The sequence below is a fragment of the Dasypus novemcinctus genome, chromosome 29 (genome assembly GCF_030445035.2).
Source record: "Dasypus novemcinctus isolate mDasNov1 chromosome 29, mDasNov1.1.hap2, whole genome shotgun sequence".
In the NCBI taxonomy this organism is placed as follows: domain Eukaryota; kingdom Metazoa; phylum Chordata; class Mammalia; order Cingulata; family Dasypodidae; genus Dasypus; species Dasypus novemcinctus.
In genome coordinates this window covers 13,172,289-13,196,247 of record NC_080701.1, presented here as the reverse complement: position 1 = coordinate 13,196,247, position 23,959 = coordinate 13,172,289, and the positions used below count along the sequence as shown (strand labels likewise).

At 41.9% G+C, this 23,959-nt stretch overlaps 1 protein-coding gene across 3 annotated transcripts in view; it reads right to left on the bottom strand.

Annotated features, from left to right (window-relative positions):
• Positions 1–8,433: 8,433 nt before the first annotated feature.
• Positions 8,434–23,959, bottom strand: part of UBXN8 (UBX domain protein 8) — a 29,363-nt gene continuing 13,837 nt past the window's right edge. The window contains exons 4-9 of one of the 3 annotated variants that reach the window (XM_058290082.2): positions 23,044–23,166; positions 20,381–20,518; positions 17,953–17,994; positions 13,079–13,153; positions 11,092–11,193; positions 8,434–8,863 (exon numbers count right to left, since the gene is read on the bottom strand). In XM_058290082.2, coding sequence (XP_058146065.1) covers positions 8,708–8,863; positions 11,092–11,193; positions 13,079–13,153; positions 17,953–17,994; positions 20,381–20,518; positions 23,044–23,166 — 636 coding nt within the window. In that variant the 3' untranslated portion in view covers positions 8,434–8,707. The remainder of the gene's footprint in view (positions 8,864–11,091; positions 11,194–13,078; positions 13,154–17,952; positions 17,995–20,380; positions 20,519–23,043; positions 23,167–23,959) is intronic. The other 2 variants (XM_004475166.5, XM_058290083.2) reach the window with 2 other exon arrangements.

The following is a 23,959-nucleotide window of genomic DNA, read 5'->3' as shown; positions in this document are numbered from 1 at the left end:
ATACATTCCACTAACGGTGGGCTGCAGTTACCTTATTCTTAGGGAAGGGGCTGAGGTACAAGAATGTTTTTCTCTATTAGCAAACAACTCTTTGGTATCGATGCATCCACTCCTCCCACAGGGATAGAGAATTTTTACTTCTACCCTTCCACCATGCAGCAATAAATGCTAGCTTGTGTCCTGGGAGAAGCAGATGGATTTTGCTTCTACTCCTCCAGAAGACCTAGATCTTTGCAGTGCCCTGTGGGTCGTATTTGCTGTGCCACCTCCGGTGACTTAGAACTTCGACTTTGTAAGAGAAAGGAACTCAGGAAGCTAGTGGGGCTTTGTGCTTGCTCCTCGCAGCCGCCAACAGCCTCTTCCATGTTCACTCTGGGTCAGCTCTCCCTGGCCTTCTGCACAGTTCCAGGTCATTCTCACCAACACCTGGTGGAAGCCCATGAAGAAGCGCTTTCGAGTGTGAATTCCCCTTGTATCAAAGGTGCCCAGACATTCTAAACCAGGACTGGTATCAGTGTGTGACCTGTATGCTCACATAGGGTCCCACTCTTGGAGGAGCTCCACGATGGGCATAGTTCCCCTAAAAACTTAGGAATGAGTTCTCACGTTTTCTTTTTGCACTGAGACCCACAAATTAAAAATGTCCTCTTCAAATGGATACACTGGCCAAAGTTTGGCTTTTAACATTTCATTGTAATTTTAGCTGAAATGCTATTGTCTCCTTATAAAACAGCCATCTCTTTTGCCCATGCTATGCCAAAAGGAAGACAGTACATCCTGGCTCTCACTGGAGTGGAATAGTTTGGAATTCAGTTTGTGTGGTTGCTTTGCAATCTCAGCTCTCTGAGGGCTCACAAAAGTTATGTTTTGTAGGCAATACAGCTTTTTCTTGTTGCTAGGGTTGGGCCAATATTCTTTGCAGCTTTCTACAGCTTAAATGGAAGTGGATGTCCAAACATGTTGGGTGATTTAGAACTCATTATTTTCAGACTCTCCATTTCAAGCAAGCAGTGAACTGATTAAGGTCAGTTCCCCCACATGAGGAAATCTGTATTTCTTTTTATTAAAAATTTCCTTCAGAAAAATGAAGCAACATTGATATAAAGATAGTGGTTACCAGAGGTACTGAGGGGAGGGGGAGGGAAGAAGAGGTGGAAATAGGGCTCTTTTTTTAGGGCTTTGGAATTGTTCTGCACAATATTACAAAGACGGATATAGGCCATTATACATTTTGTCAAAACCTATAAAATTATGTGGTACAAAGTGTAAACCATATTGTAAACTACAGACCATGGTTAGTAGCAGCGCTTCAATGTGTGTTTATCAACTGCAACAAATGTACCCCACTAACGAAAGATGTTAATACTGGAAAATGAGAGCGGTGGGGTGGGGTATATGGGGCTCTCCTATATTTTCAATGTAACTTTTCTGTAATCTAAAACTTCTTTCAAAATAAGATTTAAAAAAATACAGCTTTGCTTTTTATGTTATTTCCTCCTCACAACAAAATACCCATTAACAATTGCAGAGGCCTCTACGAGAGGATGATACTTGAGTAAGACTTGCCGGGGTGATGGAGACAGCCATGCAGATTCTAAGGAGAGGACATCCCAAACGGAACAAACAACCCGTCCAAAATTCCAAAGGCACAAGATCAAAAGGCATTATGGAAATAGAAAGTGGCTGAATCCAAGTGAGGGCGGGGAAGGTTGGAGGAAATGAGGTCAGAGAAGTTAGTGTGGCCCAAATCTCAGAGAAGGCATCAGACTTATTCTTTTTCCAGCATTTTGCTCTGTACCTGGCATAGAGTTAGTGCTCAGTGCATGCCAAAATTATTACTGAATAAACAAGTGGAAAACTCTAGAAGGGTTTAATAGCAGTCCTTCCATTTAAGAGAGGAGATGGAGTTACACCTGCTGCCCAAGATGGCTAATTCTGCACACATGCTAAATGATAATTATATAATATTGGAGGACTCTTACTTCCGGACTTTAAAACTTATTACTTAACTACGGTGGTAAAAAAAAAGAAAAAAAAAAAAAAAGGACGACACTGCAAAAGAACAGACACATTGACCAATGGAACCGAATTGATAACCCAGACATAGACCCTCACATCTACAGTCAAGTGACTTTTGACAAGGCTCTTAAGCCCTTCCAGCTCGGCCAGAAGAGTCTATATAACAGATGTTGCTGGGAGAACTGGAGAGCCATATCCAAAAGAAAGAAAGATGACCCCTATTTCACACCTTATACAAAAATTAACTCAAAGTGGATCAAGGACCTAAATATAAAAGTGACAACCATAAAACTTCTGAAAGAAAATGTAGGAAAATATCTTCAAGATCTTGTGGTAGGTGGTAGTTTCTTAAACCTTACACCCAAAGCACGAGCAAGAAAAGAAAAAGTAGACAAATGGGACCTCCTCAAAATTAAACACTTTTGCACCTCAAAGGACTTTGTCAATAGGGTGAAAAGGCAGCTGACTCAATGGGAGAAAATATTTGGCAAATCACATATCCGATAAGGGTTTAATATCCATGAGATCATACAACTCAAAAATAAAAAGACAAACTACCCAATTAAAATATGGGCAAAAGACTAGAAAAGATAATTGTCCAAAGAAGAAACACAAATGGCAAGGAAACACATGAAAAAATGTTCAATGTCCCTAGTGATTAGGGAAATGCAAATCAATAACTACAATGAGATATCATTTCACATCTATTAGACTGGCTGCTATTAAAATATCGGAAAACTATAAAGGTTGGAGAGATGTGGAGAGACAGGAACATTGATTCACTGTTGGTGGGAATGAAGAATGGTACAGCTGCTGTGGAGGACTGTTTGTCAGTTCCTAAGGAAATTGAATATAGACCTGCCATGAGACCTGGCAATACCATTACTAGGTATATACCCAGAAGAACTGAGAGCAGAGACGCAAACTGATAGCTGCACGCCAATGTTCATAGCAGCATTATTCACGATTGCGAAAAGTTGGAAAGAGAAGTGGATGTGGCTCAAGCGGTTGAGCGCCTACTTCCCACATGGAAGTTTCCAGATTCTGTTCCTGGTGCCTCCTAAAAACAAAAAAAAAACCCAAGCAAATAAACAAAATCACCAACTCAGGGGAGCTGATGTGCCTCAGTATATGAGGACCAGCTTCCCACATACAAGGTCCAGGGTTCAATCCCCAGACCGGATGTCTCACATAAAAAAAAACTGGAAACAACCCAGTTGTCCATCAACTGATGAATGGAAAAACAAATTGTGGTATATATACATGATGAATGCAGTGGTAAGAAATGAAGTTGTGAAGCATATGACAACACGGAGGACATTATGTTGAGTGAAGCAAGCCAGACACAAAAAGACAAATACTGGGAAGCAGATGTGGCTCAAGTGATAGAGCTTCCACCTACCATATGGAAGGACCCAGGTTTGATCCCTGGGGCCTCCTGGTGGAAAAGAAGTAGAGAAAGCGTGCCCACACAGTGAGCCAGTGCCCGCGCAAGTGCCCACGCGGTGAGCCAGTGCCCGCGCAAGTGCCCACGCGGTGAGCCAGTGCCCGCACAAGTGCCCACGCGGTGAGCCAGTGCCCGCGCAAGTGCCCACGTGGTAAGCCAGTGCCCGCGCAAGTGCCCGCGTGGTGAGCCAGTGCCCGCGCAAGTGTCCACGCGGTGAGCCAGTGCCCATGCAAGTGCCCACGCGGTAAGCCAGTGCCCGCGCAAGTGCCCACGCGGTGAGCCAGTGCCCGCACAAGTGCCCACGTGGTGAGCCAATGCCCGCACAGGTGCCCACGCGGTGAGCCAGTGCCCGTGCAAGTGCCCACGTGGTGAGCCAGTGCCCGCACAAGTGTCCACGCGGTGAGCCAGTGCCCATGCAAGTGCCTGCGTGGTGAACCAGTGCCTGTGCAAGTGAGTCACACAGCAAAATGATGATGCATAGAAAGAGATACAAGGGAAAGTCAAGGTGAAGCACAGCAGAGACCAGGAACTGAGGTGGTGCAATTGACAGGGAACCTCTCTCCCCATCAAGGGGTCTCCAGGATCAAATCCCGGTGAATCCTAGAGGAGAGAAAATGAGAAGAGAAGACAACACAGACAGCAAAACAGCAGGGCAGGAGGAGGGGAGGGGGGGAAATAATTAAATAAATCTTAAAAAAAAAAAGACAGATACTATATGATTGCGCTATTTTGAACTAAATATATTGTGCAAACTCATGGAGTTAACAATTAGAATATAGGTCACCAGAAAATAGAATGAAGGTAGAGAATGGAAAGCTGAGAGGTAATCTTTGTAGAATTGTTAAAAAGTTGTTTGTAAATCTTTGGAAATGAATAGAAATGGTTAAAGAATATCATGGTGTTGTAATCAGCAATGCTATTGTGTGGATAAGACAATGGTTGAAAGGGACAGCCTAAGGTCATGTTTATTACTAGAAGGAAAGCTAAAAACTCTAACATGGGACTATATGAGATAGTAAAACCTCATGTAAACACTAATATGCATGATATTGCATATATAAGACTATTTTTACAAAATATAGATACAAATATACTAGAGAGTAGGAAAAAGAATGGCAGCTATGTATGGCAGGGGAAGCATTGAGAGATTGAGGTGATGAATTTTGTTTTTTGTTTATTATTATTGGAATAATGAAAAGTGCTCTAAGAATGATTGGAGTGACGAATGCACAAATATGTGATTACACTGAATACCATTGATTTTACACTTTGGATGGATTTATGCTTTATTACTTTGTATCAATAAAATTGATTTGTTAAAAAAAAAAATGGCCCACAACAGTGATTTGTTCTTTTGAGAACTGGCATCTGTCGTCTTATTAAATTGAAATGGGTGATTTCCTATATTAATCCATTACAGTGCAGGAGAGGATTTACTAAGTGTCGTAAGAACAGAGAAGAAGAGTAATAAGATAAAGGAAAACTCTGTAAGTAAGGATAGGTGGTGTATGTGCTAAAGGTGGGTCAGTTTGAGGTTATATAGGTAATAGTTCAGCAAATATTCAGGGGCTATTGCTTTCACTACTACTTTCAATGCACTCGATCGTTTTTAATGCATATTATTTTGAAAATACTTAGAATATCCTTTAAAATACTTAAGGTGTAGGTAGTTTAAAATTTTCTATTTCACTCCTTCACTGAAGGATGTTATTAAAAACAATCCCAAACAGACCAATCCCAAGCCAAAATAGGATTCAAGTTAGTTTTCTCTGGGGCCATTAAAAAAATGAAGCAATTTTATGTATTTAAGTCAGAGCCTTCTCACATATCCCTTGACAAACTTGCAAGTTTGACCCTTTTTTATCTTAAGCCTGTTGATAATTTTTTTTATTGTGGAAAATTATAAAAGAGTAGAGAGAAGAGACTACCCCATGTATCTACCTCTCAGCTTCAATATTTATTTATCTATATCCCCACCTACTGTCTCCCCAATGATTATTCTGAATCAAAATTTTTAACTCTATTTCCTATCATATTACAGTACGTATCTTTAAAGATAAGGATTTTCTCTCTCTCCCTTTTTACCTAATCAAAATATCATCACACCTAGAAAAATTAGTAATTCCTCAATCATGTACAAGGGTTACAATACAAAGGAACAATATTACTAACCAAGATTCTAAAGATTACTTAGTGTTAATCTGAGAATTAACTCAGTTGAACCATGGTTTAAGCCATCAGTAGTTCCTTTCTCTAAATTCAGAGAGAGAACCCTGCTTTTGTAACCAAGGAAACAATTCTCTTTATTTTTAGTTCTTTAGTGATTCATGAGATCATAGTGTTTGTCCTTTGTGTTAAAGAAGAAAAACATATTGCCCAGCAAAGAAATAATGACCCTAATGATTTCTTTGGTTAGACATTGGTTTGTGGGGACAGGGTGGGGAGGAGAACTTTATTCCACAGACTTCAGAAACTGTTTTAGTTTGCTAAAGGCTGCTGGAAGCAGTATGCTGGAAAAGGTTGGCTACCACAATGGGAATATATTAGGTTAAAAGCGTACACTTCTGAGGCTGTGAAAGTGTCCAAATTCAGGCATGATAAGCAATGCTGTCTCACCAAGGTCTGGGGGCCACCAGGCACGTGGCAGCATCCTCTAGAGCCTCTTCCCCTCCGGGCTCAGCTGGGGGCCACCAGGCACGTGGCAGCATCATCTATCGCCGCTTCCCCTCTGGGCTCGGCTGGGGGCCACCAGGCACGGGGCGGCGTTGACTGGGGACACCAGGCCCTGACGGGCAAGAGGACAAGGAAGCACAAGGGCGCACCGACCCTGTGTCACGCCTCACAGAGGTATCCTCATCAAAGGCCCCCGACTAGGGACGCGGACGTGGCTCAACGGATAGAGCATCGGCCTATCATATGGAGCGTCCAGGGTTTGCTCCCCAGGGCCTCCTTGACCCGTGTGCAGCTGGCCCATGTGCAGTGCCGATGTGCGCAAGGAGTGCCCTGCCACACAAGGGGGTCCCCTGCGTAGGGGAGCCCCACGCGCAAGGAGTGTGTCCCACAAGGAGAGCCGCCCTGTGTGAATAAAGCGCAGCCTGCCCAGGAGTGGCGCTGCACACATGGAGAGCTGACGCAGAAAGATGACGCAACAGAAAGAGACACAGATTCCCGGTGCCGCTGACAAGAATCCAAGCGGACACAGAAGAACACACAGCGAATGGACACAGAGAGCAGACAACTGGGAGTTGCGGGGAGGGGAGAAAAGAAATAAAAATAAATCTTTTAGGAAAAAAAGAAAGCCTCCAACTGAATCCAATCCAATCTGAGGGTCCCACGCCAGGAATGACTTAGCTCCAAGCTCATGATCCCTTCTGGGACCCACAAAAAGCCTCACACTGTCCCAGCTACCCCGGGTACAGGTTTCCCGGGGCTGCCCTAACAGATCACCACAAACTGGGGGGCTTAAAACAGTGGAAATCCGTCCTCTCATGGTTCTGGCTGAAGTCTGAAGGCAAGGGGCAGCAGGGGGCCAGGGGTCAGCAGGGGGCCAGGGGTCGGCAGGGGGCCAGGGGCCAGCAGGGGGCCAGGGGTCGGCAGGGGGCCAGGGGCCAGCAGGGGGCCAGGGGTCGGCAGGGGGCCAGCGGTCGGCAGAGAAGGCCAGGGGTCAGCAGGGGACCAGGGGTCGGCAGGGGGCCAGGGGTCGGCAGAGAGGGCCAGGGGTCAGCAGGGGCCAGGGGTCAACAGAGAGGTCCAGGGGTCGGCAGGGGGCCAGGGGTCGGCAGGGGGCCAGGGGTTGGCAGGGGCCAGGGGTCCGCAGGCCCGTGCCCCCTCCAGAGGCCCTCGGGAGGCTGCCCAGCCTCGCGCTGGCTCCCGGAGGCTGCCAGCCAGCCTGGGCACGCCATGGCCTGTCGCTGGGTCCCTACAATTTCTACCCGTCGGCCTCCCCACCCCGCTCCTCCTAGGGACACCAGGCAGGGCTTGCAGGGCCCACTGAAGCGGTAGGACTTCCCCTTGATGATACGGGCCAAGAGCCTATTTCCAAATACAGGCACGCTCAAGCCCATAGTTCTCAGGGGGAAACGATTCAACCCACCACACTGCTGGTTCAGCTCCCTGACAGGTGCCTCTCCACCAGGCTGCTCACAACACGGTTTTGCTCAGTGAGTGACCGAGAGAAGGCCACGATTGGCCACAGCCTTTAGAACCTCTTATTGGACATGTCATGCTCCCACTTGTTTTTTTAAGGATTTATTTTTATGTTTCTCTCTACCCCCCCCAGTTGTCTGCTCTCTGTGTCCATTTGCTGTGTGTTCTTCTGTGTCCACTTCTGTTGTTGTCAGCGGCACCAGAAATCTGTTTCTTTTTGTTGCGTCATCTTGCTGTGTCAGCTCTCCATGTGTGCGGCACCATTCCTGGGCAGGCTGCACTTTCTTTCGCACTGGGCGGCTCTCCTTACGGGGCGCACTCCTTGCACATGGGGCTCCCCTACGCGGGGACACCCCTGCGTGGTAGGACACTCCTTGCGTGCATCAGCACTGCGCGTGGGCCAGCTCCACACGGGCCAAGGAGGCCCGGGGTTTGAACCACAGACCTCCCATGTGGTAGATGGATGCCCTAACCACTGGGCCAAGTCCGCTTCCCTCATTTTTAAAAATATTAATCCACTTGGAATTTTGTAATGTTACAATATAATGCAAGGCAGAATGGTATAAATCTCAACATTCACTAGGTAAACATTAATAGGTGACTATGAAAACAAACTTTAAAGCCTTCAAAAGCTTTGAAAATTTAAGTTTTTAATTTCTAGAAAGACATCAGAATAAACATTTTTACTTTTTGGACTTCAAAGGGTTTGACTGAACTGTGAAATATCCACAATGTAGTAGGTAAAATGGCTGGAGACCTAGAGACTGAAGTCATAGGACTTTGTATTTTAACCACCAGAGAAATGATGTCAGCCGGGAAAAAATGTTTATTGAGTATTTTATTGTGTTCATTTTCACCTGGTTCTCACTTGGTTTAAGATGGCACATTCCACAAATTATTACATGCAGAGAACAATCCTCCCCTAATATTTTACGTCCAGATATTCCCATGGATATCAACATCAGAGTGTTTACTGCCTTGCACCCAATCAAGGCATAACACAGTTTTACCGTGAACCCTTCACTGTCCTGGATAGGCACACGTAACTGATTATATGTAGAACAGGCCGTTCTCGCTTCCTAAGTAGTTGCTCTGCTATTTCTCTTCCACCGTGAGTACAGTATCCACAGTTATTCCTACGTCTTCCAACGACCAACTTCCCTCCACTTCCAGAGGCCTTCTGGGAAAGGAAGTAGAAAGGCTATAAAGGGATGTGTGGTAACCAATTTTCATCATCCAGTCGAGTAAGACCTAAAAGACAGGAAAGCACAGTCATTGCCAAATACCTGTACACACTGCGTCCCTCTTGATCTCCATGGTATTTTACAATCCTGGCATTGTTAAATCATGCACCCAGGAGTAATGAAACAGAGCTTTCACAACTTACAGAGAAACCTCCCAGAGTTATAAAGGAATGCAAAGATTATTCAATTAAATAAAATAAGAATGGAAGGTTAGCATTTGGGGAAAAAAGTGATTTGGATCAAAATCAAAGGAAGTGGATGTGGCTCAAGCAGTTGGGTGCCCGAGTCCCAGATTCGGTTCCCAGTGCCTCCTAAAGAAGACAAACAAGACTGCGAGCTGATAGGATGGGCTGGCATGGTGAGCTAATGCAATGAGATGCTGCAACAAAGAGACACAATGAGGAAACACAACAGAAGACATAACAAGCAGGAAGAGAGGTGACTCAAGTGATTGGGTGCCACCCTCCCACATGGGAAGTCCGGGGTTTGGTTCCCAGTGCCTCCTGAAAAAGAAGACAGCACACAACAAATGGCACAGAAAGTAGACGAGTGCAAACGGGTTCGGTGGGGGGAGAAATAAATAAAATAAATCTTTAAAAAAATTCTAAATCATTCAGGGACTTTGTCCAAATAGACATATCCTGGCCCCAGAGACTCTGCATGGGCCACCCCTATAATTTATAGCAGTTTCTGTCATGAACATTCCCACAATAATTATCAAAATGTCCATTTACTGTTGCCTGTAAGTATTGTGTGTTCACGGGGCATAGTGTATACAACCACTCTCAAGCATTTAGTAAATAAACAGATGAGTTAACTGATAGAGCCATGGATGGAGAAAAAGTGGCAAAATGTAAATATGGGTGGATCTGGGAATCTGGAGACAGAGATATAGAGATACAGAATTCTCTGTAAGGGTTTCTGCATTATTTTTGCAACTGTCCTGTAAGTTTGAACCTATTTCAGAATCAAAAGTTTAAGAAACTAAACAAAACAAAAACACTGCCTGTCCCCAAACCAATTTTACTTTAAACAAAGGATGGCTTTTGGCTTTCGGAATAAAGGTGGATAACGTGTTCTGGGGGAAGCTACAGCATCAAATACAGGTCATTCTTGACTTCTGGGCACCCTCCAAGGACCTGAGATACGCCATGAAACACATGTACATCTTGTGGGAAAAACAAACAGATAAATGAAGGCGGTGGCTACTTCTTCCCCATGCCAGAAACAGAGAAAACACATGTACACTTATGTCATAATTTTTAAAGGTCCATAATTTTCCAATATATGGATATGTCCTCATTTAGCTAATCCTACATAGACAGACACTTATACCTTTGAATGGCTATCTTATTTACATAGAATACATTCTCATAAATGAAATTATTGGATCAACACAGATAAATATTCGTCAGCGGAACGAGGAATCTGTGTCTCTTTTTGTTGTGTCATCTTGCTGTGTCAACTCTCCATGTGTGCAGCGCCATTCCTGGGCAGGCTGTACTTTCTTTTGCTCTGGGTGGCTCTCTTCTAAGGGGTGCACCCTCGTGCGTGGGGCTCCCCTATGCGGGGGACTCCCCTGTGTGGCACAGCACTCCTTGTGCGCATCAACATATATAAATACATATTGCTAAATTCTCTCATAGGAACACTGACCCAATTTACATTCACCTTAACAATTGATGAGAATCTTATTTTCCCCACACACTTACCAAAACTAGAAACTAGGTAGTTCTATTTTTTTCTCCCCAAGATGGTTCCCTCATCTGTCTGCTCACTGTTTTTGCTCTTTGTCTGCTCGTTGTCTATTTCTTCTTTAGGAGGCACCAGGAACCAAACCCAGCACCTCCCATGTGGGAGGCAGGTGCCCAACTGCTTGAGCCACATGCACTCCCTACTCATTTTTGTTCCTGCTCATGGTCTGCTTGTTGTTTGCTCATTGCCTTGTTTTTGCTTTTTGCCTGCTCATTGTTAGTCCTCTTTAGGGGCACAGGGAACTGAACCTGGGACCTCCCACGGGACAGGGGGCACCCAACTCTGAGCCACATCCGCTCCCCTAGGTACTACTCTTTTTTGTTTTGTCTTATTTTTGTTTTTTTGAGGTACCAGGGTTTAAACCCAGGACTTCATATGGGAAGCCAGTGCTCAACCACTGTATTAGTCAGGGTTCTCTATGGAAGCAGAATCAAAAAGAGATATCTGTCAGTAGTATGCAATTCTACAAGAGCCTCTCACGCAGCTGCGGGATGCACAAGTCCAGGTTCTGCAGGGAGGCTGCAACCAGGGGCTGCAATCAAAGTCCAGTGAAGGTTCTTGACGAGTTCTGGGAGATGTTGGCTGTCCAAAGACAAGTTGGGAAATTCTCTCTCAATACTGGAATCACTTCCCCTTTTAAGGCATTCAGCTGACTGGGTTAAGTGTCACTCATTGCTGATGGCAAGCTCCCTGATTGATGTAAGTATAACCAGCTATCTATGATTAACCACTGAAGTAAATTCACTGGTGACTAAAGTCCATAAATGCCCTTGTATTACAGTTAGCCCAGGGCTTGTCTTGACCAAACAACTGGGCAGTTACCTGGCCAAGTGGACACAATACCCTAACCATCACAACCACTAAGCCATATCAGCTACCCTGAGTTGTTATTTTTTTGTTTATCGTCTGGTTTTTTGGTTTTGTTTTTAGGAGGCACCAGGGACTGAACCGGGGACCTCCCATGTGGGAAGCAGATGCTCATCTGCCTGAGCCACATCTGCTCCCCAGTACGATCCTTTTTTAATGTTTGGAATCTAATAGGTATAAAATGATGTCTCATTTTAATTTGCAGTTCTTTAGTTTGTGTGAGGCCAAACATTTTTCTTACATTTTCATGCCACTTGCCCTTTCTTCTTTGGAAAATCTCATTTATTTTTATCTGCTATTTTACAGAGGTGTTTATCTTTTACCTGATTTGTATCAAGTAAAAACTATCAGACAGTACAATATTTTTTCTAACTTTACGATATTTTTCTTGAGAGAATTTTAAACTTTTATGTAGTCAAGTATTTCCCATTACAACTTATTACATTTTGGTCATAGAGCATTAACTGTAACAATCAAGACAGAAAATTTACATATACACATAATTATATCTTTAAATATACTTAAAAATGGAAATACATGAAAATAATCATTGATTGTAATGTTAGACAGCAGACGCTTTTTTCTTCTACTTTTCTTTTTTCTTTTTATTTTGAGGTACTGGGGCCAGGGATTGAACCCAGGACCTCACATGCAGGAGGCCAGCGCTCAACCACAGAGCCACATCAGCTCCCCTGAGTTGGCTCCCTTGTCTGTTTGCTCATTGTTTGTTTTTTCGCTTGTTGTTTTGCTCGTTGTCTATTTGTTGTCTTTTTTATTTTGCTCATTGTTCTTGTTTGTTGTCCGCTCACTATTGTTTTTTTTTTTAAGACATTTATTTCTCCCCCTCTTTGTTGTTTGTGCTCACTGTCTGTTCTCTGTGTCTGCTTGTCTTCTTTAGAAGGCACCGGGAACTGAACCCAGGACCTCCCATGTGAGAGGGAGGCACCCAATTGCTTGAGCTACATCCACTGCCGGCTTGTTGTGTCTCTCGCTGTGTCTCCTCATTGCATCAGCCTGCTGCCCCAGCCCATCACGTCAGCTCGCTGTCTTGCTCATCTTTAGGAGACACTGGGAACGGAACCCAGGACCTCTCATGCAGGAGGAGGGTGTTCAAATGCCTGAGCCACGTCTGCTCCCCTCTACTTTTCTATGTTTCCAAATTATTCCTAATGTTCACAGTATTGTTTTTAAATTTAAGAAAACTATTAGGACAAAAGAAAAAAAGTTTGTTGAGAATGACAGAAGATTACATAAAAACAATGAAATCTGGTATTTATAATCCATCAGGAGATAATGAAGTTAAAACTGGCTAAGGATGTGAAAGCTTTCTTACCCATGAAGCTATGAAAATGTAATTAAAACAAAAAACAACAAAAAAGGGAGAACTGAACATAATTTTAATGTAGAAATAATAGTTCAAAAAGGCCCACCATGCCTAGTTATCCAAATTTCTGCCATGTATATAGAATATATAAATGGCCTTTATTCTCACCTGATGAAGTATTAGTTGACAGTGTGATATTACCTCCCCCTGCATGTGAATAAGCTTTTGTCAAATTCATTAAAAAACATTTATCAAAATAAGAATTTCCCCACTTACCTGTGAACTGCAAGTCTTAAAAAACCTTCTCTTCAGGACACTCCCACTTGGACATCGCAGAGCGACCGTAACTACCTGAGAAATACAAATGTTCAGTTAGGATTCCAATCCACTGCCCTCTGCAATGCCAAAATTACTATTTCTACTAAACCTCTGTGATTATAAAAGCTCTACGAGGTTTTGTACCAGTTTAGCTCTAAGGGTAGGACACCAACATCAAGGTCCAGAAAACATTCCTCTAAATGTGAAAATAATATTTCAGAAAATGAAAAAGAAACTCCTGTAAATTTAGGCTATCTGTGAGAGAGCCTTCCAAAGCAGACACCACAGACTAAATGCTTCTGTCTGGTAGGTAATATCCAGGTTGGGACATGGCTTCAAAATTGACTTTCAGACAAAGGAGATCCAGTGCCACCTCACATTCTGCAGACAAGAAAAATACCAGAAGGAACATTTTAAAAAAATAATAAAGAAAGGAAAAAAAAATACTAGAAGGGAAGGAATCAAAAAGTGACCCAGGCCCTATCGTGCTGTAGCCTGCACAGCACCCAAACCATTCCAACAGGGTTTGCCCCAGTAGCTACGAGCTCTAGGAGTGCCCCTCTCCTTTATCCGCCTTACATACTCAATTTCCCCATAATCCATCCTTGGATCAAACAGTTAAACAGCTAAAAAGAGCTCTAAAACTGAGAGTATATTAAAGGACATTATAAACACAGAAGATGATGAATTAGCAAGTTATACTGATGTTCACTATTTGCCTGCCAGCAAACCCTTTCTTTGGGCTAACACTATCATTAACTGTTCTGGTAGTTTTGCAGGCTCCGAATTATATAAAAATGGTGGTTTCAGAGCAGCAACCCATCTCAGGAATGCCATGTTAGAAATATTTCCACCCAAGTAGTTAAGATATTGGGAAATGTTATCTGGAAGTTCTATACTGCCATTACTTCTACTAAAGAAAAGTTTTCCACGTGGGAGGTCCGCGGTTCAAACCCCGGGCCTCCTTGACCCGTGTGGAGCTGGCCCACGCGCAGAGCTGATGTGCGCAAGGAGTGCCCTGCCACGCAGGGGTGTCCCCCGCATAGGGGAGCCCCACGTGCAAGGAGTGCCTCCTGTAAGGAGAGCCACCCAGCACGAAAGAAAGTGCAGCCTGCCCAGGAATGGCGCCACACACACGGAGCGCTGACACAAGATGACGCAACAGAGAGAAACACAGATTCCCGTTCCACTGACAACAACAGAAGCGGACAAAGAAGATTCAGCAAATAGACAAAGAGAACAGACAACCAGGGTGGGGGGAGAAGGGGAGATAAATAAATAAATAAATAAATCTTTTAAAAAAAAGTTTTATGATAAAATCACAAAGAAATCATAAATAACTAAATTACAGATTAAAGGCCAATTTTACTTATTTTTAAATCTTTTTAAACTTATTTTTATAAACAATAAAATTTAATAATTTTACAGTGAGATTTTCCCCCCAAATTAATGATCTGATACAAAGAGAATCAATTGCTTTATGTCTCAAAAAACTAAGGTTAAATTATAGTGAACCAATATTTTTCATGATGATTAAATACTTGAGAGAAGTAATATTATCCTTTGTTTGAAATCTAACAATTGTCTGTTATTATAATTACAATGAGGACTGACTGGGAATTTTTTTTTTTTTACTAATACTGACTATGTAGTAGACTGACAACCAAATGGATGAAAGACACGGCCACAATCCAAACTGGAAAGTAAATCAGTGCTCCAGGCACACCTAGTCAAATGGAGTAAGACAGCTTACCATAATGAAAACGGTTGCTGTTGTGATACAATAGCATTATGTGATGTTTTTCAAACTCCTTTTTGTCACCTAAAAGTCTATGGTTATTTTCTTTTCAATTTAAAAGTCAAAGAGTAACATATGGTGAATATTCTACTTTTATTTCTGGACTAACATGAGTTGTTTCCTTCTCATTTTAAAAATCTTACCATATTAATATTTTAGAATTCTATGGACTGCACAATACTAACTACATTGTAGGTACTGAACAAATCAAGGTGTACTGCTTAAGTAAGAATTGTGTGACTTATCCCCTATTGGAAACCAAAATTAGTCATTGGTTCCTTCATCTATTAGTCTGTTCCTAAATCCAAGCATGCCTCCAGCATAACAGGAATTTTCTCATGTGGCCCATTATAATACAGTCACAGCTACTGCATTTAGGATCACTTTCCAGTGGGGTGGGAAAAAAAAGTGTGTGTGTGTGTGTGTGTGTGTGTGTGTGTGTATACATATACAGAGAAAGAGAAAGAGAAAGAGAAAGAGAAAGCAAGACAGAGAAAGCTCCTTCTCGTTCTGAAAATGTTTAAAATGAATGTTAGTCCTCCCACGAGCAATACAGAATTATAAAGATGGTCCCTCTACTTCTGTAGGTGATACCAGACATTTTTAATGGGCCTACATTTAATAAGGAAATAGAGAATTTCATGGAAGTTATAATTTCCAGTATTCTTAAAAGTGAAATTATTCTTTGACATATATACTCATAAAACAGTTATGTAGCTTAGTGATTAAAATATGTTTATGACAGGAGCAGGCTCATAGAAACGATGCTGTGCAATGATCATGGTAACAGACTAAAACCGGTAAGTTGATAAAACAGGAAATAGCATTTTGCAGATAGCTACAAACAATACGACTACATAATTTACAAAGACAAACTCCTAAAATCTTGGAGCTGAGGGTACAGCCCATTCCCTACTGTATGCATGGCTTTTTTTCTTTGAAAATTCTCTCTTCGGGTGATAGGGCAGGATAGGTTGGAAAGGCACACATCCCTTTTTTGTTTTTTATCTTGCACGACGAGTCTAATCCTCCATGCTTAAAGTCTAGTGCACTTTTTTTCCAAGAGTCTGCCACAATGGAGGGGAAAGGCGGAAGGCAGAGGAGTCAGGAGCAGCTTGACTGTACAGCAACAGACCAAGAGATCAAAGGAGGAAAACAAGGTCCAGGGCACTGAGAACCAGAGAAGTCTGAAAGATGGAACGGGGCGTAAGAGGTGTTCCGAGGCACGAAACCCACAGAGGGAATGACCACTACAGCTCTTTGGTGTTATTTGTTGGACTAAGAATTTTTGCACTGAACTGTCTAAGCAGGAAAACAGCATAGATGCCTTGCCCCGTGATGACCCTGATAGGATGACAAGATTCCAATGTCCCCTAGCTTTTCATGATTAATGTGGACTAGCAGACACTGTGAAAGAACCAAGTATACATTTGTCTTAAAAAAACTTCATGAAGCAATATACAAAAGCTGCTTGTACCAATTAAGACTATGCACATGGTACGCGTATTTTACATATGATTTTCACAGGTAACAATTACTTACCATAACTTTTTTTACATTATTAATCAAAACAGAGGAGGGAAAACTGGGAGAAGAAAACAGGGCTACCATTGCCTATAGAGCGAATACAGGAAAGAACACTTGCGAGAGCCAGGGGCCTGGGTTCAAATCCTGGTTCTACTAGTAGGTACCAACAAACTTCCCATCTGTGGCTCCAGCTTCAAGTGAGAAGATGGGATCAGATAGTTTTTTAGGCTCATTCTACCTCTAAAATCCCTTTGGTCTGACCTACACTTTAATGAGTATAACAAGTACTGGAAAAAGGTAGCAAGGAAACAAAATGGAATAACTGTTAAAAAGGGGAGAGCACCACGTCTTTCTATCACAGGGGTTTCTTAACCTTTTCAGGGTGACAGATATGAGGCTGTAGAAAAACTTATCAGCACATTAAGGTACAATTCAAAGGGTTCACTGACTTCTTGACCTCTAGAACATCTGTAACCCTGGGTGACAGGCAGCTCTTCTGCAGGAGTAATATCATGCACTTCCAAGCCAGGGTAAGTTCATTAAAGGAGCTCCCTGTCAAATCTGAGCTATATTTAATTACTCCCCTATTATAAAGTGGTTCCCATGGATACCAACCCAGAACTTGATGAAAAGTGAGAATGTAGAAGGGTCAGGGTAGCTGTATCTCGAGCCTGAGTTTGCCAAGTACAGCAATGAATTAGAAGTATTTTAAAAAAAGAATTGTCTCTCCTGGGTGCTCAGTATGTGGCCTGCGGACTTCCTTGTCCCTATTGTCCTATGACTTTTGGGTTTTCCTCAGATTTCCAAAGTACTAAAATTAAATGCTGCAAACGTGTTGACAAAAATGTCACCTTCCCAATTGCTTTTATGACTATCTGAAAAATGGTTTTTAGGAGAGTGTAATGGTTGTTGAGTGCTGAGAACTGGAAAGCCCCAAGGACTTTCCTTCTAGATTTATTGCCTAAATGACTTACAGGCATCAAAGACACATGCTCCCCATACGTTAGAGGTGTGTCTGTAACTACGCCGGGCAGGGCAGGAAGGCAGCGAGGATTTAACAAAGCAGTGGGGAAAGACGCTCTGTGCAGAGTGGAGGCTGAGTCCCACGCCAGCCCCCAAACAGCAAGCCATCCGGGAAACTAAAATGTCTAAAAGCTGTGCATTTTTACGTGTTCTCTTTTAAGGCGAGAACTGCACACTGAAGTTCTGCCTATTTTATTCAGTGTAAGGAACTCATTTGCTGACCTGACATTTTGGAAAAGCACATGTACCTGAAGCAGTGGGTGGCTCTAAAACACAAACTCAGCAGACAGCAGGCTTTCAAAGCAGAACTCGATCTAAGAGTTTAACCTTGTACCATATTTAAAACAAGACCTAATTACAGACCAGTCACACAAGCATTTATGCTATCTTTTCTTTCTAAACTTTAAATAAGATGTATTTATCTTATTTGTTAGATGAAGAAAATAAGAAAATATATTTAATCTCAAAGAAAAAGTAAGCTTACTTCGTCAGCTGTTTTAGGAGGTTCTTCAGGTAATTCAAGAACCTAAAGAAAAGTAAGTGTTGGTAACAGGAATACAAACATTTTAAGAAGAAAAAAATAATCTCATGGGAAGTTCCTTCAAATACAGAGTTTACGTATATTTAAATATAATGAAAGCTATTAATTGTAATAAACATCTATAAGAAGTTTACAATGAGAGAGGTAAATTAATAACATTTTTGGGTAAATAAAATTATGCTAACAACAGATCAAGAATAATATTTGAGATAACAACTACCAATCTATATATGTTTTAAAAAATTTTGTCTTTAGGAAGTTCTTGAATACCACATAAATAGGTATTATTTAAAGAAACAAAGGGTAAATAGTAACAGGAATTAAGTTCAAAAAGACCCCTAAATTGTTTAGGTCCCTACGTATACACATTTTACTATGAGTGCATCACTGGTCCTTCTAGGGAACTGGTGGGCAATCACTCATTTGGGTTGCTTTCATCACTTACTCACATTTTCCTATTTTGCTAATCTATTATGGAAAAGGTGTTCAGATCATTTCTTCTCACTAAGACACTAGTTAGCTACCATTTCACCTCCAAGGACCCTTTTTATTTTTTAATACCCCAGACTCCATATTTTCTAACATTTTATCTAACAAACTGTGTATATTAAATTATGAATCATTTGCTTCCCTAGATATAAAAAGTATGTGACTCTTAACTGAAATCTACCATCAGCGTAAGATAATTAGTTTTATTAGCAAACCTCAAATAAATCTGAATTTTTAATTAGTCTGTATCATTCATTAGGTTTTTTGGAAATACTAAAAATAGGGGGAGGGAAGCAGATGTGGTTCAAGTGACGGGGCTCCTGCCTACCACATAGGAGGTCCACGGTTTGGTTCCCAGTACCGCCTAAAGAAGAAAGCAAGCTGGCACAATGGGCAGGCGCAGCAAGCTGACACAACAAGATGACACAACAAGAGATACAAGAAAAGCGTAATGAAAGACACAACAAAGCAGGGAATGGAGGTGGCTCAAGCAATCAGGCACCTCCTTTCCACATCAGCGGTCCCAGGTTTGGTTTCCTGTGCCTCCTAAAGAAACAAGGAAGATGAACAGACACAGCAAGTACAAACAACAAAGGGATGGGGAGAGAAAAATAAATAAATCTTTAAAAAAGAATAGGGGAAGTAGGTGTGGCTCAAGTGGTTGAGCACCTGCTTCCCACATGGGAAATCCCGGGTTTGGTCCCCTAAAAACAAACAACAAACCAAAAAACCAACTCAGGGGAGCTGATGTGGCTCAGTGGTTGAGCACTGGTCTCCCACATATGAGGTCCCGGATTCAAGCCTCAAAAATAAATAAATAAATAAAAGGTTCAATGAACTCATCCCTGGCCTCAAGAACTTTTTTGGGATATGGGACGAGGGAATCTCAGGTTGAGATGCAACATGAGAAACTACTTTCAGTCCAGCTTTCCCTAAGAACTCAGTAAATACAGATTTATTTCCAATTTCTTCCAACTTCATGTCACAGTCAACTTAGGAATTAAAATTTTGAAAGTAGAAAAGCTGGAACAATAAACTTGAGCACTATTCCAAAGTGAAGAGCTGCCAACCAGTTCCCTAGAAGGGCCAGTGAGGAAAATTATGTACTCATTTTAAAAGTCAGTATTAGCCACTCGGTAAATATGGTTTAATAATGTCTTAAACTGGGCGGCAGACTTGGCCCAGTGGTTAGGGCGTCCGTCTACCACATGGGAGGTCCACGGTTCAAACCCCGGGCCTCCTTGACCATGTGGAGCTGACCCATGCGCAGTGCTGATGCGCGCAAGGAGTACCATGCCATGCAGGGGTGTCGCCTGCGTAAGGGAGCCCCATGCGTAAGGAGTGCACCCCGTAAGGAGAGACGCCAAGCGCGAAAGAAAGTGCAGCCTGCCCAGGAACGGCACCGCCCACACGGAGAGCTGACACAGCAAGATGACGCAACAAAAAGAAACACAGATTCCCGTGCCACTGACAACAGAAGCGGACAAAGAAGACACAGCAAACAGACACAGAGAACAGACAACTGGGGTGGGGGGGGAGGGGAGAGAAAAAATAATAATAATAATGTCTTAAACTACCTAGTAGGATTGTTTTCCTCAGTGAATATTATATTTTCCAATTTCTACACAACCAAATTACTTCCTCAAAAAGAACTGAGTCTTTTCTAAATATATTATTATCCATCCTCATAGCTTCGCTTCAAGTTTGGTTCAGAATGTTAATTCTAGTATTAAATAGGGAAGGTGATTCTTAATAAATCAAGAGATTCTTAATAAATCTGGATTTAAATACCAGCTCCACTCTTCACCCAGTACCCCACGCCCCCAGAGGACAATATTCCTATAGTACACCGATACAGTTAAGCAGGCACTAAGCCAGGAACCTTCTTCTGTATGGGCTGTTCAGGAGGTCGTGACAGTTTGGTTACAGGCTGAGCCAAGTTCCGTCTCTTCGCAGCTTCTCTGTTTGAAGTTTCAGAAGATGCCTGACTAGCATTTTCAAGTACTGACTCTTCATGGCCCTGGTCAAAGAAAACAGACAATTTCTAAAGAGAAGCTCTCTATAGACTTTATTCCACTCACACTGGCTAGTTCTTTCACCCTGGAGGCATTTCATTAGAAAAATATAAGCAGGTCCTTATCTAGACCCAGATAATGAACATATTATCTCCTTCCTAAGAAACTGTGGGGCTTCACCTCTTGTAGAAATGACTCTCATCTGGTTCTGGGTCCCTGCTGAAAGATAAAAGGCTGAGAGGGCCGTTTTCCATCTTTAATTGACTCCAAAATTTCTCAGTAGGATGGAAAAAGGAGGAAAACCTGAATGATAACCTTTCCCTCTTTCAGTAAAGCAGTCAGGGCAGTGCAAGTAATTATGCTTTAAAAGGCTCTGCAAAGAGAACATGTATGCCAAGAGAAAAAAAAAGTCTGTTTATGACCACGTAAAACTTCTGTCACTGAATGTTGCCGTAGTACCTTTTTAAAAAATCTTTTTATTGCAGGAACAAATATACAACTGAAAATTCCCCATTTTAATCACTTTAAGTGTAGAATTCAGTAGTAGTTATTACATTCACAATACTGTGCTACCATCACTGATATCCACACCCCAACCTTACCATTTTGTTATGTATAAACATATTTTCATTCTCGAATTCAACTTTGAGCTCCCATTTTACTAAATCACTTTAGGAGGTGATTTTATTCCAGATTTTATTCCAGGATTTAATTCCAGAAACCTTAAGAATTACTTTTTATTAATACTATTGATGAAATTTTTTCCTTAGCTAAATAATTCATTTAAATGTCAAATTCTCAAATACATACTTAGCAGACTAAAAACATCTTTCCCTATCTATGAACCTTCTAGAAGAAGTTCTCTTTAAAAGACTAAGCCGCTCACCAGTTTGTGGGGCTCTCCCTGGGCCTTTGCTTTAGGAGGATTTGGGGGGCTCTCCCCATTCCTCTGCATTACGAGGATTTGGGGGAAGCAGCCTGGGGAGAGGACTGGGGGCTCCCGAGGTTGGGCAGTCCGCCCCAGCTGCCTTGCGCGATCCGTCGGGCTGGGGGAGCTGATGGGTGTACTGCTCCCGGCTCCAACATTGCCACGCTCGTCTTCCATCGGCCTAAGGGCCTTTAGTCATAACCAGACCCACAGTCTGCCCTTGTCCCTGACTTCTTATTGTCCTACCAGTCAGGTAAATACATACTGGTAGTACCATGAGCATAGAGCTGAAAAGCCCGGCGCAGGACAAGTGAGGCGCAATGTGAACAACTCAGAATGGCAGTGAGCAGGCTAAAATCACGCTACCAATGTCTAATGCCCCAAAAGTGGACAGGAAAATTCAGGCTGGTCGTGAAAGGACTGTAGATGGCAGCTGCAGTGTCTGCAGCCCATGGTTCACATTGATTACCTACTCATGATTATTTTAGGACATTCATCATTAGGAAATGAATAAAAATGGATTCTGATTCGCTACAATTCTGTTCACCTTTCATGGATCATTTTCTTTACAAGGTGGTGAAAGGTACAGATGGTAAATTGACTTATGCACCCTAACGAAAGAAAGTTCATAACCTTAATCCGTATCCCTGTTGATCTGATCGCCCTGTAAAGAGGCGCTCTGAGGACATTATTTACAGCTTAGTGGTAGTCCAACCAAAGCAGGGTGGGCCTCGTCCACGCTGCTGGAGGCCTCAGAAAGAGAAGTCAGAGCAGGCCACACGACAGGAGGCTGAGCACCCCAGGGAGGCACTAAGCCAGCCCCAGGACTTCCCGGACTCCCCAGCTGGTGATGTGGTTTTGGACTCCTAGGCTCTGAACCAGTGAGGCAGGAAGTACTTGCTGTTAAAGCCAACCCACAGTCTGGCAAACCAAGACAGTGCTCTCTGAACAGAAGGCAAAAGGGACAGAAATATCTTTGGGATCAAAATGGTCTTACAAGTGAAAACTTTGGCCTGTTACGTGGAAACTTAATATCTTTATAATTATCCTTTTTGCTCTTCGAGAGCACTGAAGATTGTAAACCTCCATTAGCAAATGACAAATTTCATACCCAAGGCCAATGGAAAAAACAGTCAAACGTTAATTCAAGTTTTATGAAGCAAAGCCAGGAGTGGGTGTAGCTCAGTGGCTGAGCACCTGCTTCACATGTACAAGGTCCCAATCAATCCCCAGTATCTCCTAAAAAACCCCAGACATTATGAATACAATGTGAGTTTATAATACCTTGGAAATCTTAAGGAAAGATCTGAATGCTCTTACATGGGAAAACACATTGATTTATTTGCCAATTTTCTCAAAGATCACCTTATGTTAGGGCTTTTCAAGGATCCAAGCTATATATTCTATAAGCAGCAAAAACCACTTAACCACTCAACACACAAGCATACTAAATAAAAACTGATGTACAATCACAATTAGTAATAACTCCTAAAAAACAGACTGTACTAACAGCTTAACCTTTTCAATTAAAATTATCCATAACTATAGAAGGAAACACAGGGATAGCAGAATTCAAAATATAAAATGAGAGTATTTTCTAACCCCAAGTTTGTGACCGTTGCTTAACTTCCAGGTTTCACCCGACATCCGATAAAAGCGCTCTTCCAGTTTTTTCAACCTCATTTCCTGGTGAGGTTTTAAAACATTCTCTATGTATCTGATCGCCTGTCCAGAAAAATAAATTAGGTATTATTGCTATACATTAATGTTCCTAAAAATTTACATTGTCTATGAAGTTGCAAATAAGAACTGGTTAAGAAACTATGTTTTCACATTTGACTCCATTTTACCAAAAAAGGCAGTACACACTTAGCTTTTGTTTTGGTCTCTAAAATTTTGTATTTGTATATGATACAACTAAAAACAAATGTTCTAGGTTGCCAAGGGGAAGAAGGTGGATATGATTATAAAAGGACAACAGGAAGGATACATGTGGTGAAAGAACTTATTTATGGTAATGGATACATGTGATAAAATTGCACCGAACCAAGTACACACACACACACACACACACACACACACACAAATACATGCAAAACTGGTGAGCTCTGAATAATATCCATGGACTTTACTGCCATTGGTTGTGATATTGTACTATAGCTTTTGCAAGATGTTACCACTGGGAGAAACTGGGTAAAGGGTACAAGAATCAATCTGTATTATTTTTTAAAACTGCATGCTTACAATTATCTCAAAACAAAAAGTTTTAATTTTAAAAACACATTACATAACAGGAAAAAAAACACAGGCAAGTATAACAATATGAAATAATAATTACAGGAATAATGCTCTACTTCAAAAAAGAATTGTGCCTTAAGTTAGCATTATACAGATTTACAGATATTATAATGTGAATATTTTGTGGATTTAAAGCAACTTATCTGTATATCCTTACAATTTGGTCCTAAAGCATTTTCTTTAGACAAAGAATATTTAAGTAGGAATTAAGAAACAATCA